The 15,080-nt window shown below is 31.7% G+C and overlaps 1 protein-coding gene and 1 pseudogene across 1 annotated transcript; one reads left to right on the top strand and one right to left on the bottom strand.

Annotated features, from left to right (window-relative positions):
- Positions 1 to 1,065: 1,065 nt before the first annotated feature.
- Positions 1,066 to 2,309, bottom strand: LOC150025951 (uncharacterized; annotated as a pseudogene).
- Positions 2,310 to 11,116: 8,807 nt separating this feature from the next.
- On the top strand, positions 11,117 to 15,030 carry LOC137829502 (soluble inorganic pyrophosphatase 4). Its single transcript, XM_068636308.2, has 9 exons — positions 11,117 to 11,361; positions 12,078 to 12,222; positions 12,334 to 12,362; positions 13,060 to 13,125; positions 13,206 to 13,313; positions 14,037 to 14,102; positions 14,206 to 14,326; positions 14,469 to 14,550; positions 14,739 to 15,030. Exons 2-9 carry the CDS (start codon positions 12,087 to 12,089, stop codon positions 14,779 to 14,781), a joined length of 651 nt encoding a protein of 216 aa, XP_068492409.1. The 5' UTR covers positions 11,117 to 11,361; positions 12,078 to 12,086; the 3' UTR covers positions 14,782 to 15,030.
- Positions 15,031 to 15,080: the final 50 nt, after the last annotated feature.

Below are 15,080 nucleotides of genomic sequence, written 5' to 3'. Positions count from 1 at the left end.
TTCTTGGTCATCATCACCAAGATTGTTATCATCTGGAAGTGTGGTTGCTCCAATGTGTGGGTTACCTGCAGTAGGCAAAGAAAAAGGGAGAGATGAACTCTCAGTTAGTGTTTTCAAGGGACTTCTTTTATTGAGAAACCCATCATGGAATGAAAAATGTTCTTCATTGAAAACAACATGTCTTGAAGTGAAGATTCTTCCATGAGAATTTATGCATTTGTATCCTTTGTGAGAGTTGCTATACCCTAAGAACACACATCTAGTTGTGTGGAATTGTAGTTTGTGTTGATTATAAGGTTTAAGATAGGGATAACAAGCACACCCAAAGGGTTTTAAGGAATTGTAGTCAGGTTTCTTTTGAAAAAGCAATGAGTAAAGGCTTTCATTTTGAGTGACTAGAGAGGGCAATCTGTTTATGAGATAAACTGTTGTGGAGAAAGCTTCCCACCAAAAATGTAAGGGCATTTTGGCTTGTGCTAACAATGTCAAGCCAAATTCAGCAATGTGCCTGTGTTTTCTCTCAGCCCTACCATTTTGTTGTGATGTGTAAGGACATGACATTCGAATTGTATCCCTGCTTCTACTGCACAGTTTTGCACAACTTTGTATTCACCACCACCATCACATTGGATTGTCTTAATTCTCTTGTTAAACAATTTTTTTGCCATGTTTTAAAACTAAATAAAAGCTTGTACAATATCTTATTTCTGTTTCAGAGGATAAATCCAAGTAAATCTACTAAAATCATCAATGAAGTGAACATAATATTTGAAACCAAAAGAAGATATTATTGGTGCAGGACCCTAAACATCAGTATGAACTAATTCAAGGATTTCCTTAGCATGAGAGGAAGATGCTTTGAAGGGTAAAAAATGCATTTTGCCATATTGACAAGCCTCACAAAAGTTAAAATGATCTCTAGGTGATAGTTTCACATTACAACTTTTCAAGACTCTATCTAGGACTGTATTATTTGGATGACCAAGCCTTTTATGCCAACTCTCCTAGACAGACACATAAGCGCACAAGTCCCTTTCAGTCCTTGAGAGCTGATACAAGCCATCTTTAAGTGTCCCTTTTAGAATTGCCTTCCCTGTTAACTTGTCCTTCACAATGAAACAATTTGCATCAAACTCAACAAGAATGTTATTGTCAACAGTTAATTTTGACACACTTAATAGATTTTTGGTAATGTTGGGCACATATAAGACATCATGTAAGTTGAGTGAGTTTAGTTTTGAGGAACCTGTGGCAACAATCTGCAATTTCTCACCACTTCCAACTATTAACGAGTTCTTACCATGATGTTCTGCTAGATCCTCAATTTTTTCAGTTTGGTGTGTCACATGATTGTTTGCACCATTGTCAAAGTACCAATCATAATCTTGAGCAGCGCTTTGTGAGGCTAGGAAAGCATTGTGTGCTCCTTGTTTGTTAGTGTCTGCTGAATAATTTGAGTTAGAATAAGACTTATCAAACCTGTACCAACAGTTTACAGCTGTGTGCCCAACCTTGTTGCAAACTTGGCATGTTGGTTTAAACATTCTTCCTCTTCCTCTGCCTCCTCTCCAACTTCTGAAGTTAGAGCCTCTTCAGTTGTTGTTTGTGTTGAATTTGTTACCTTTGTAATCAGTTTTATTAGCAACATTTGTTGATGCATCAAGAGGGAGTTTGGTAAGACCATTCAGTTGATCAAGTCTACTTTCAAAGGTCAGTAATTGGTCCTGCAGATCAACCCAAGTGAGATTAGTTTGATCAGATAGTTTGACCACCACAGGGTTGTATTCAAAATCTAAACCATTTAGGGTTTGAATGATTAGATCTGAGTTGGAAATAGGGCTCTCTGCAAGTTTAAGTCTGTCAACGAGATTCTTCATCTTGACCAAATATTCCTCCATCTTCATTTCTCCTTTCCTGATGCTGTGAAACTCAGATTTAAGGTAGATGATTTGAGATCTTGTGTGTGCACCAGCTAGGCTTTGGGCTTCATCCCAAAGTTGTTTTAAGGTTTCACAGTGCAACAATTGTGTTGTGATTTCAACAGTCATTGAATTCATCAACCATCGAAGGAGTTGTGAATCATGAGCCTGCCAATCTCCAAATGCGGGATTTGGTTTCTTGCTTGAGTCTGCAGAAACTATCAATTCTTCAAGACATTCCTTTGTCCCTAGCATGTGCCCATCGAGCCTGCAACCTTTGACTATAGAAATCACCAAGGATTTCCATAAAGGATAGTTGTCTCTGTCCAACTTGATAGATGCAGTGAATGGAAGACAATTTTGGGATTTTGAATCTGCAGCGGATGCCATGATTTGAATTGGATCAAAAAAGCCTTCAGAGCTTTACAACTCTGATACCAGGTGAGAAATAGGGTAATGAAAAGGTAAAAGAATATCTTCTTTATTTTGTTGATTACAATGCACGTATATAGTAAAAACCTAACAATATATAATCCTACAATTAATACCTAGTATCACGACACTACAACAAATAAGGTAACAATCAATGCTGATAACCATTGATTGATAATTACAATAATTTCAAGGATTGCCACAATCAAATGCAATCATTGGAATCTACATATTAAGGGATCTTGTCTCTAATTTGGAGAGCTCATTGTATGGCTTGATGATGATACGTAAATGGCCTCTGAACATACTGATTGAGGAACTGCACGACAAAGCAGATATCTAATCATGTGTTAACGAGATATAACAAGCGTCCAATTGTCCTTTTCTAGGTAGTGATATCATGTGTTTAATCTTCTTGGTTAAACAACCTATCACTTTGTTTTTGCATGGGTGTCGTGACTGGTTTGGCTTCAAGCATGCCAGTATCTTTCAAAATGTCGAAAGCATATTTCCTTTTACTTACAAGTGGATTCCTTCCTATGAACGAGAAATCTCTAATCCCATAAAATACTTCAACTTTCCTAGATCTTTAATATGAAAAACTGCATTCAAAGATTCCTTTCCAGTGGTAATATCATTTAAATCGTTTCCAACTAAAACAATATCGTCAACATAAATAAGAAGAGCAATGAATGATTTTTCAGTTTTTTTAATGAACAAAGAATGGTCAGCCTTAGATTGAGTAAAGCCAATTGTGAACAGATGTGAAGTTAGTTTCTCGTACCATTTTCGACTTGCCTGTTTTAGACCATAAACGATTTACCCAAATGACAGACCTGATTAGCTTTCTTTGTGTCGACTCCAAGTGGGACCTCCATATAGACTTATTCATTCAAAACTCCATGTAAAAAAGCGTTATCTACATCAAGTTGCTCCAAGAACCAGTCCTTGATAGCAGCTAGCACAAGGATAACACGTATGTTGGTCAGTTTGGCAATAGGTGAATAGGTATCAAGAAAGTCGATACCCGCGCTTGTATATCCTTTTGCAACCAATAATGTTTTGTATTTCTCTATGCTTTTATCAGTTTTTCATTTGATTTTATACACCCACTTACATCTAATGGGTTTCTTTCCTACAGAGAGATCAACAATATTCCATGTGTGGTTTCTTTCTAGCGCCTTGATTTCATCATTCATGGCTTCTTTCCATTTATGTGACTTCACATCCTCCTCAAAAGTCCTCGGTTCATTTTGTAAATATATAGAAAGAGTGTAATTATGTTGAGCATCTGGCAATCTTTTATAGGACAAAGCTGAGTTTAAAGGATATCTAACCTTTTCTTGTGAAGATACTGTGAGTTGGTGATGATAATCTTCCAAGTAAGGAGGCATCATGCGAGTTCTTGTGGATCTTCTGAGGTCAGGATTTGGTTTTGCCATTGTTTCACCACTGAGAGCAATTTCCTTTTTCCTCATATAGTCATTATCGAGTATGTGATCAAAGAAGCTTCTATCACTCTCAATGTTGTTCTACGAGTCATTAACAAGAACTTTGCAAAAAATATGCTAAAAAAATACAACATTTCTAGAAACAGATATTTCTCCAGTGTAAGTGTAAATAACCACATAACCTTTGGTTCCATTTTTGAAACCCAGAAAGATGCATTTCTTGGCTCTAGGATCCAATTTATTTCTATTGTTTTCAAGAGTAGATGTAAAGCACAGACAACCAAAGATGCGCAAATTATCAAAATCAGGCACAAATATATACAACATTTCATGTGGACTTTTATTTTGAATAACAGGAGAAGGTAATCTGTTAATGAGGTACATAGAATGAGAAATAGCATAATTCCAAAACACTTTATGTCTTTTTGATTGAAATATAAGACTTCTTGTTACATTTAAAATATGTTGATGCTTTCTCTCAACCACATAGTTTTGTTGTGGAGTTTTTATGCATGTTGTTTGATGTATAATGTCATGTTTATCATATAACTCTTTCCAATAAAACTCTTGCCCACTATCGGTTCTTGTAACTTTTATATTTTTACCAAATTGATTTTGAACAAAATCAACAAACTCATTAACAGATTTCTAGTTTCAAATTTATTCTTCATAAGATGTGCCCAAGTGAATCTTGTAAAACCATCAACCATAGTAAGAAAGTACATGTGACCATGTATAGACTAAACACTAAAGGGACCCTAAATGTCAACATAAATGATATCGAAAGCTTCTTTACATATACTATTGCTTAAAGGAAAAGGAAGTTTGCGTTGTTTAGCCAAATGACAAGGAGTACAAACATTGTTTTTGTCAAAATGTATATCATCATATTTCTTACTCAAACACTCAAGAACTTTGCTTGAAGGGTGGTAAAGTTTGCAGTGCCACACGTCAATGTTATTAAGATGCTGGAACAGATTCTCGATTTGCATAGACAGAACAAAATTTGCCTTTGATGTACATTGAATCTGATACAGACCATTATGAATCCTAACTTGTCCAATCATCCTATATGTACTCATTTTCTGTATATCACATGTATCACGAGAGAAAGTTAACTGGTAGTTTAAAGAAAATGCAAGACTATGTACAAAAAGAATGTTCAGAGTAAATTTTGGTATGTAGAAAACATTGTGTATCATGAATTCTTTTGACAAAAACACAGTTCCTGTATGTCTTGCTATAACATAAGTATTATTAGGCAATCGTATTCTTATTGACTTTATCTCGTGATGACTTAGGAAAAGAGTAATATCACATGAAACATGGTTTGTGGCACCAGTGTCCAAGATCCAATAGTTTGTGTAGACTTTACCTTTCTCAATAGTTTGAACAAAAATTCATTACCTTTCTCAAAAGTTTGAATAGAGGATTCACCATTTGACTCTTTCTGATTCTCTCCGTTCAAGAATGACTTTGGAAAGTTTGCAAGAACATTTGTTACTACATGTGCAAACAGGTATGGGTTGCAAATAATCTAGTTCTTCCCATAAGATCTTGGATTCAGTGTAGTATTCCGTGTTATGCTTCTTTCACCCTGTTTGATTGAATTCAAACTAATTATCACTAAATAGTATTTAATGTCACTACTAATTAATTTTGAGTAATACATTTCATTCATATTATATGCATAATTATTTCCCACTTAAAAAATACAAAAATACAGGTGATTCACCTTATCTTGTGTTTTTTTTTTATCTTTCCGTGTGACAATTCAACCACTTAAATAAAAACTATAAATAAAACTCAAAAATAAAGTGATCCATGTGAATCTATGATCTCATCCACACAAAAAAAGGTGTTAGTGAGACTCTCTCATAGTCAGGGAAGTGTGAGCGAAATTATGGTATTGTGAATCAATCTTCTTATTAAATGCTGACTTCCACTATAGGTATGTGTTGAGGCAGAGAGGCTAGAATTGGTCATGAATAAGTTTGCATTTTCATATTTTCCTAGTGATGTTCCATGCTGAAAACTGGTAAAGTGTTATGATTTTATTTCAACCTCTCTCTTACTTTAGAGTTTTCTAGTCAAGGCATCCATCTCCTCCACGTTTCTCTTCCTCAATTCAACTAACTTACTTTTTCATGAATTCATCTAACATTGCAACATCACTTACATGATTTTTTTTGTGTACCTTGAAAGATAAGAGTCATGTAGCAAAATAAATGTTCAACATATTAAAGATAAAAAAATATATAAAAAACTTTTCATTCTTTTCAAATTATGAAAGTTTATGAAAAACTCAAGTTAATTATTTAAACAACAAATTCACAAAATATTAATAAGAAAATTATAACAAGAGAAGTAGAAAATAAAATTGAGACAGATACTATATTATATACTGTGACATAAGAACAAGAACATGAACGGATAAAGGAAAAAAATAATAAATTTAACGTAACAAGACAAGAATGAGAACAATTATAAAAGAAAGACAATGCAAAATATCAAAAAAAGATAATGGATTGGAGAAAGTTTATCACACTCATTTTTAATACCACATGGTATGAAATAGTTCAACTTGACATGTAAATTACATCAAACATTTGTATGAGAATAGAAATGTCTTTACAAGATTAATATCTTTTGTGTTATTTGATATGTACTATTTTTTCTCCTTCTTATCTAATATATTTTGTCTAGCATTTATCTGATATATAAGTGTGTCTTTAGAAATATTTCTAGTCTTTATATTAATTGATAAATAAATATAATAATAAACACGAATTGAAATCGAACCTATTTTTAATAATTTAATAAACTTTTATCTAAACTACTTAGATTAAGGGCACAAATTATTTTAATGCTTAATCATCTCATTATTTATCATGTATTATTTTATAAAACTTAAATAATAATAATAATAATAATAATAATAATAATAATAATAATAATAATAATAATAATAATAATAATAATGTTCCTGTACAAATAATTATAGTTCGTAAAAAAGTTATGTTACTCAGTTAAAATACAAAAGAGGATAAAGAGTTTTTAAATTTTCACATTCACTACATAAAGAACATTCACAATATATAAAATAAAAACCTTATAAACCATTGAGTTACATTTAAAATATGTTTTTTAATAAAATTTCATTATCAAATAGTAATTTAAGAAATTAAAATCATATAATCGTAATAGCAAACAAAAAAGAGTAATGATTTTTTTTAGCAGGTATTGATTGAAGACTAGTTAATTGTGAATTTACCTTTAATTGCGAATTAAAAGGTGTTGTTGACGCGTAGCTTTAATGCAGACTTCTTCTATACTTTTATTATTATTTCTCTAAAACAACGTTCCTCCATTCAAGGACACGATGCTTCAGCCGATACGTTGTGGGCACCACTTTCCATCTACCATTCATTTTCCCTACACACTTTTATTTCTTCGCTTCATACAAAAAACAACAACAACATTAAGATACACGTAAGACACAAAACGACAACCTCGGAGATTGGAGAACTCATTTTGATCGACCTAGTCTTCTTCTTAATTCATTTCTAAACAACCAACTTATTCAAAATTTGTTCTCGTCAAAAACACGATCAACATTCAAATCTCGTGTTTTCTTTTCCCATTCTTTTTTTTAAGTTAGGCAAAGGAATTTCGAATCATAGTTGCGAATAGTTTATTAAAGCTAAATTAATCAGAATTGAAATGGAAGTAGCTGTAATGTTGCCAAAGGAAGCCATAATGAGATGCCACCATCCATTCTGAATCCAATAAAGTATACTTAATTCACATTCATATATTCTCAAAAAATAAATATGAATTAGAAGATTCCTCGTTATACACTCATTATTATGTAATTTCTTAATCAATTCTTTATCAATTTTACTAAGTTACATTCTTTTATAATATCTTAATGTATCTTTTTTCATAGATTTTGCTGGATTAATGTTTTTATTATAGACTTATTTATAACATTAAAAAATAAACTTTAAATTTAACTGAAATTTATAAATCTGGTTCATAAGGTAAAGGTATCTACTCACTTACACTGAGACTTGTTGGACTATGTCTATTTATGGGTAGTTCAACGGATGAAGGTCAACAAATTTTTGTTGGGATAAATTCTAAGTGACTCTGATAATATTTTAAAAAATAAACTTTAAGTTTAACTCAACTTTACAAAAATTAGCTAGTTGATAAAAAAAAAAAAAAATTAGCTGAAGTTTGCATCAATTTATATATTATGCAATATTTTTATCTCTAGTAGATGTGAGATCTCTATTATATAATAGTGTATTTTTTTGTAATTTTACTTTTTACATTATTTTTTAAAATGAACTCATATCTTTTTTAATATTTTGTTTAATTATTAGTAAAAATATATTTTTAAAATGGGAAATAATATTATGTAAATATATTCCAATGAAAAAGTTTGAATACTTATATTTTAATCTTATGACTTTATTTTATATTATGACTCTAGTAACAAAAATCTTCGCGTAAGAAGTTTTTTTAATTGGCTTCATGTTTTGTTTTTGACATATAATATTATTAATATTTGTTATTTTTTTAATACTCATACGATTTCTTTAATTATTGATAATATTTGGTATAGGATTTTTTATTTTTTATTTTTTTAAATTCATGCACCTAAATGCCCCCTTGTTGCTTTAGGAGGGACACATTTTGATTGCTTCTACGCCACTTCCTTTGATTCACTCTACATAGTGCAAGGTCGCATCTTGTGTGGACGGTGCCAAGGAATGTTACCCTTTTTCTCTTTTTCTGGTTCTTGATGAATAAGGAATAAAGGAATCTCACATTTATTATTTTTGTTGTAGAGGTGACATTGCTTTCAAAAGAAATCAATTTACACTACCAAATATTAAAAAAAGTTAGCAAAAAATATCTACCTATCAAATGTGCTAATAACAGTTGTAATTACAAGACAAATTAATTTAAGATCATTATACTATTACGTGAAATCTCAAGTTACCATCTATCAATTATCATTAACATATATATAGACAATTGAACAACTTTTAGTTTAAAGATGCATATGAAGATCACATATCGCTACTAAGCAGATGAATAGGTAGTTATTTCACCTCAAAAATGGGGATTTTAATTAATAGTTTGTTTAGTTTCTTTTAAATATATTTTTGGTCTCCAAAATACAATTTTAATTTATTTTTGGTTTCTAAACTATTATTGTATATTTTTTTTGTTGATGAGATAAATAACTTTTAGTAGATCTAATGTATAAATATTCATATATTAATATTAACTATTATATGTTTAGTTGAATAATGAACTCCTCTTTTGATTTTGTTTATATTTATGATTCTATTTTGATACTAGCGCTGAGGATTTTACCATGTAGCTTAATTTTTTATTGTAAATAGTTAAATGATGTGATATAAATATATGTTGAATGTATAATAGAATAATAAATATATAATTTATATGTTTTTGTAATACTCAATTCATAATACTCTTGTATTAATAACTTTGACAAAACGTCCTTAGCTATGACTATTTTGTTTCAACAACTAAAAAAAGGAAATACATTAATGTGTTATTATTATTTTTTAATTCTATTTTTTAACCATCTTCACACTCAAGTTTACGCCACAAAACTAATTTCTTACGGATTAATAAACTTAATTAAATTTAAATATGTTTTGATTCCTAATAAAAGTTACTCTGACTTTTGATCCCACACTTTTTTTTTCTTTTAATTTTAATCCTTATTTTTTAAAAAATAAAAAAATCAATGACCAAAATATTTTTGTTACGGGACCTAAAGTCAAGCAAGTTTTTGTTCTAGAAACAAAAGTAAAACATGACTATTTTCAAGGACGAAAACGTGTTTAAGTAATTTCATTTTGTTTAATTAATTTTATAAAAATATTTTTTATTACCCTTGATTATATTTATCGGAGGTAATGTTTAAGTTTAAACTTACAAATATTTTTAAAACAATAATGTTAAATAAGGTTGCGTTAGTTAAATTAAAATTAATTATAAAATATATTAGAGAAATTTAAATTAATAATAGTATTTGAAAAGTAAAAAATCATTTCACTAATATTAGCGATAATTTTATGATTTTTTTTTATATAAAATAAATTTAATATTATTAATCAAGCTAACTAATATTTATTGTGAATTAAATAATTTGGTCTTATAAGAAAAGGAACTTATAAAGTATCAAATATTTACTCATCTCTCACAAAATGTATATCATATTTGTTGGGTTATTGAAAACATGTTATACTGTTCGACAATAGTTTTGTTAAATTACGAGTAATGTCATTAAATATTTTAATTTTATGAACTTAATTACTGTTAATGATATCAACAAACTTAGTATTTATTAATTCATAGTAGACATAAATTTTATTACAATTATTTTAAGAAAACACATTAATAAGATTTCTAATTAATTAATAGTATTTTTACATTGATATATATCCACTAATTAAACTCTGAAACCAGATCCCCAATCGCCGTGGGGGAAGATCCGTTTAGTTAACTGTAACAAACTTCTTCGCTGTCAGAAGAGAATGTAGCGTAGGTAATAGGTTCATATTGCACCGCACGACCGTTAGGAACGCCGTCTTAGTCAACGGTGGGTCCACGTCACGTACACGGCAGACCCAGTCAGCATATGATTTAGCATTAGCCACGAACGCGATTTTGCAGTCTCAACAGAATATACGGATAACGGGTAAGAGATGCTTATCCATGCTGAGTTGGAAATGGCCTAATCCTTTTTAATCCTCAATTAAGAGTTATCAAATTATTTTAATTCTTGTGATTTTCGTTATCAATTATTTGTCTTAATTCCATAATTAATTGTTATAAATAAAGCTGTATTTTAAAACAAATAAATTACAAGTAATAATTAAAGTTAACTATGTCTAAATTTTAATTTATTTATTGACTATTTAATACATAGATAACGCTATGTTACGAGTTATATTAGTTTTTAGACGGATCAAGTTGGAGCAGTTTTGTATATCTCAAAATATAAAAGTGTGAGATTAGTAAATTTAAATCCCACGTTGTTTCTAATTTAAGAACGCGAAAATCTAAGCTTCTGATTAATCTGGATAATGTAAGCAATGATGGTTAATATAATTAACAGAACTCTTAAATTTTAATTATTCTTTTTTTTTTCTTTTGTTTTTTGTTTGAATTTTATGACAGAATTATTCTTTTGGGCACCTTACCAAACAGATATTCGTTGATTCTTTCTCCTTATTTTTTTTATTTAATTTATTTTTTCTTGTTTTCAATATTTGATTGTGAAAAGTTGAAGTGGCTGTGTGTCTGTGAAACAGCAAAGAGAGCGGGAACGCGTTGCGTAGACCTCACATCCTCCTCCTCCTCTACATAAGCGCCCTCGCATCCCATTCTTTGCACACTCAACAAGCATTCACCGTTCTCACACTTCTTCGTCTTTTTCTCCAGATCTATTTTCCGTTCACAGCCTTCATTTCCTTCGTTTTTCTCTTCACCTCCTTCACTTCTCGGTGAGTTCCCGTTCTCCCTTTTTCCACACTTCCACCACTAGGGTTTCACTGTCGTTTACCAGCTTCTGTTGCTGCTGAAATCTTTTATTTTCTAAATAAGTTCTTAATTCTTTAGGGTTCTCAATAGCTGCTAGAAGCACGGTTTCGTAAAGTCCACGTTTCTGAGTAGCTTCTGCTTGGTTGGTTTATTTTTTTTTTCGAAGAATGATTTGTGAAGTAATTTGTACGGTTTCGAATGCCTCAGATCTGTGGCCGTTTTGGTTTTCCCTGCCGGCGTGTGTTGTTCATGCTCTGCCGTTTAGCTTGTAACGGCAGGGAAAAGCAAAATGGCTTCTGAATCGGAAAATGCCAAGTGTGTTTGTTATGGAAAAACGTTTTTTTTTTTTCACTGAGGTGTTGAAATGAAACCGTGATGAACGCCGGCTTTGGACGAACTGATTTTTTTTTTTTTTTTTGTTTTGCCGGTGAGATTGGAAATGGGAAAACTAGTTGTCTCTAAATATCACATTTGAAATAAAAAAGTATGCTTTGCTAATTCTCGCCGTAGTTAACGCGTGAAATGGTTTGATTGTTGACTTTTTATGGTGTTAATTTTCGGAGTCTGCTCTCGGGGTGTTTCTTGAAATGTCAAAGGTCAAATTTGGGTTTTTAATGGTTGGTAAGTTATGTAAAAATACTATGTAATGCAAAATATAATGTTTATTATCTCGTTCCAGGCTGAAGAAATGGCTCCACCAATTGAGACCCCAAACAAGGTTTCCGCCTACCAGCACACCCCACACCCTCCTCTTAATGAGAGGATTCTTTCATCCTTGACCCGGAGGACTGTTGCTGCACATCCATGGCATGATCTTGAGATAGGTAAGCAATATTGTTCAAAAATTGTAAACTTGTTACATGATTGTGGTTTGATCCTAATGCATTGCTCCTTTGCTTTTATTCTCTGTACTAACTGTTTTCCCCACAATGCAGGACCCGAAGCTCCAAAGATCTTCAACTGTGTAAGTATATGAACTAAAATACTTACAATCCTAAACATTAAAGAAATTTTTATGATTACTTAGCTGGGATTTGGTGTACTAATGGATGTAATGCACAGATATAATATGCATGATTGTTTATTGAGACCAAATGACCATTCCCAAAGATGTGGGAAACAATGCTTGCTCTGTGTGTGTGTGTAAATTGGAATTCAAATAGGTATCAAGTACCCAAGTATTGGTGGTTTGTAGACTGATGGTTGAACAGGAAACATATTGGATAATTCCGATTCTGTTTCCATCTCGGCTTTATGCAATTAGTCTGTCTTATTAATTGAAATAATCATCTTGTTACATGACTGACTTACTGGAAGGGCATTGTTTGATTATTTGTACGGGATCCTGACTTTATTTGTTTACACCTGTACTAAGATTTAGGCAAACTAGCATTGTGGGACTATCTGGTGGTAAAGTGCCAAAAATTTAGCCCTGTATTATATTGTTTTTCCTTTCTTTTTCTCTGTCTTGTTCGTCTTTGACACTATTGAATGAGAAGTCGGAACTCTTTCAAAATTGTGTGCATGACCTATAATGTTTCAACATATCATGTTGTGAGTTTAAATTGTTAAGATTTTTTTTTTCTACAAATGGCATCAAACATGATTTTTTTATTCAGTTATAGATTTGAATGATTATGATATATGGCTGAATCTTTCAGGTGGTTGAAATTGGGAAAGGAAGCAAGGTGAAATATGAACTTGACAAAAAAACTGGACTTATCAAGGTAATCATGGTTGCCTAGCTTTTTCTTCCCTTGTTACACTCGTTGCTACAGGGCATTGCTGAACATGCATTTGTGTGCAGGTTGATCGTATACTTTACTCGTCAGTTGTCTATCCTCACAACTATGGGTTTATCCCCCGTACTATTTGTGAGGACAGTGACCCAATTGATGTCTTGGTTATCATGCAGGTAATTTCATCTTGTTCATAATGTCACTTCTTAAAAGTGTGTAAGCATGTAATTATGAGAATTGCCTAGTGATTCACCGAGTTCCAATTAACGCCGTGGTTTGAACAAATTTTCCGCCCATTTTGACTGCACTTTATCAATGTTTTGCAATTGAGTTCTTGCACTTGACAACTTGACTGTGTAACAATATTACTGATTTTTAATAACAATATTTTTTAAAATCGATTGTGTAACAAGTCAATAATCTTCGTTCAACTGCTCAAATAACAAATACACATGTTGGTGGTTAAAGTGAGGAGGTCAACATTTTAACTAAATTCTCTTCAATGGAATTTCTTTAATTTGCATGATTCCATTGTCTTACGAAATGATCTTTTATCATTTTAAAAGTTAATCTTAGTCTAAAATTTAGCTAGGTCAAGGTGATCTCAAAGTGGGAACCTTAATAAAATTATTCTATATTTGTATTGTAATACAATTCCAGAATACATTTTTGTTGTAATAATTCGGGAAGAGGATTAGGAAATACTTTATCCTCTATTACTCTGCCTTTTTCTTAAAGAATCAATGAATTGGTCTTCCTTGTCCAACGACTTCGTATTACAGAATTGAGAACCATCCTACATTTTAACATCTTTAGTATAGCAATAAATTATTAGGCACGCCTTGTTTTATGTCTTTATTGCTTCTGTGAAACTAAGCTTTGGTTGTACTTGGTTGCAGGAGCCGGTTCTTCCAGGTTGCTTTCTTCGGGCTAAAGCTATTGGACTCATGCCTATGATTGACCAGGTATATCAGACACTCCCTTTTTCCTCATAGCAAGAGTCTATGTCTTTCCCCCGAGGAATTTTCTTTTGTTTACTGAACAACCACTAATTCTAATGAAATTCAGGGTGAGAAAGATGACAAGATAATTGCCGTATGTGCTGATGATCCCGAGTATCGTCATTACAATGATATCAAGGACCTTCCTCCCCACCGTTTAGCTGAAATCCGTCGCTTTTTTGAAGATTGTATCCTTTCAAAAAATTTCATTATGTGTTTGTGCAGTACTTATTATATGTTGGCATCTATATAACAGCGAAATGCAAAAGTATCATTTGGCCTCCATATTTGTCAAACTGTTCTTTATGTTTCCCTTCATAAAGGAATTAGACAAGAAGAATGAAAACAAGGAAGTTGCAGTAAACGACTTTCTTCCTGCCTCATCTGCCTATGAAGCGGTCAAGCATTCCATGTAAGCAATACTAATCTGATATCATCAATAAACTGTTTTGACATCAGTTCCGATTCATATTTTGAAATAGTATTTTTTGTAATAAAATTATTAAAATGATCTCCTAGTTATTATAAAATTACTTTCCTCATTTTTTCATGTGCTAAATTTGATAGAGGTTAATAATTTTTTTCTTATTTTGTGTGAAGGACCCTGTATGCTGACTACGTTGTGGAGAGCTTGAGGCGGTAGGCAGTGTTGATGCTACGCCTTGTTTGGTTGTGAAGACTCTTACTATAATTACGATTATGACGAAATCAAAAGCTTTCTATCCCTGTCGCGTGTGCATTGGTCTCAGGGCTGGCAACATGCATATTCTACACATGTCCTTAATTTTGAGTGAATGATTTTTTCATTTATTAATATCAAAGTTTTATATTATAGTTCAATCTACCGAATATTGGACCATAATCTTACATCTTATAAAGGATTTTTACAACACTTGTTGCACCTTGCTTTTATGTACTTATTTCCATTGGTTCTCCCTAAAA

This window comes from Phaseolus vulgaris, chromosome 7 (genome assembly GCF_051622355.1).
Source record: "Phaseolus vulgaris cultivar YP4 chromosome 7, ASM5162235v1, whole genome shotgun sequence".
Classification (NCBI taxonomy): Eukaryota; Viridiplantae; Streptophyta; class Magnoliopsida; order Fabales; family Fabaceae; genus Phaseolus; species Phaseolus vulgaris.
Note: the sequence above shows the minus strand (reverse complement) of the source record. Positions and strands in the feature narration are given on the sequence as shown.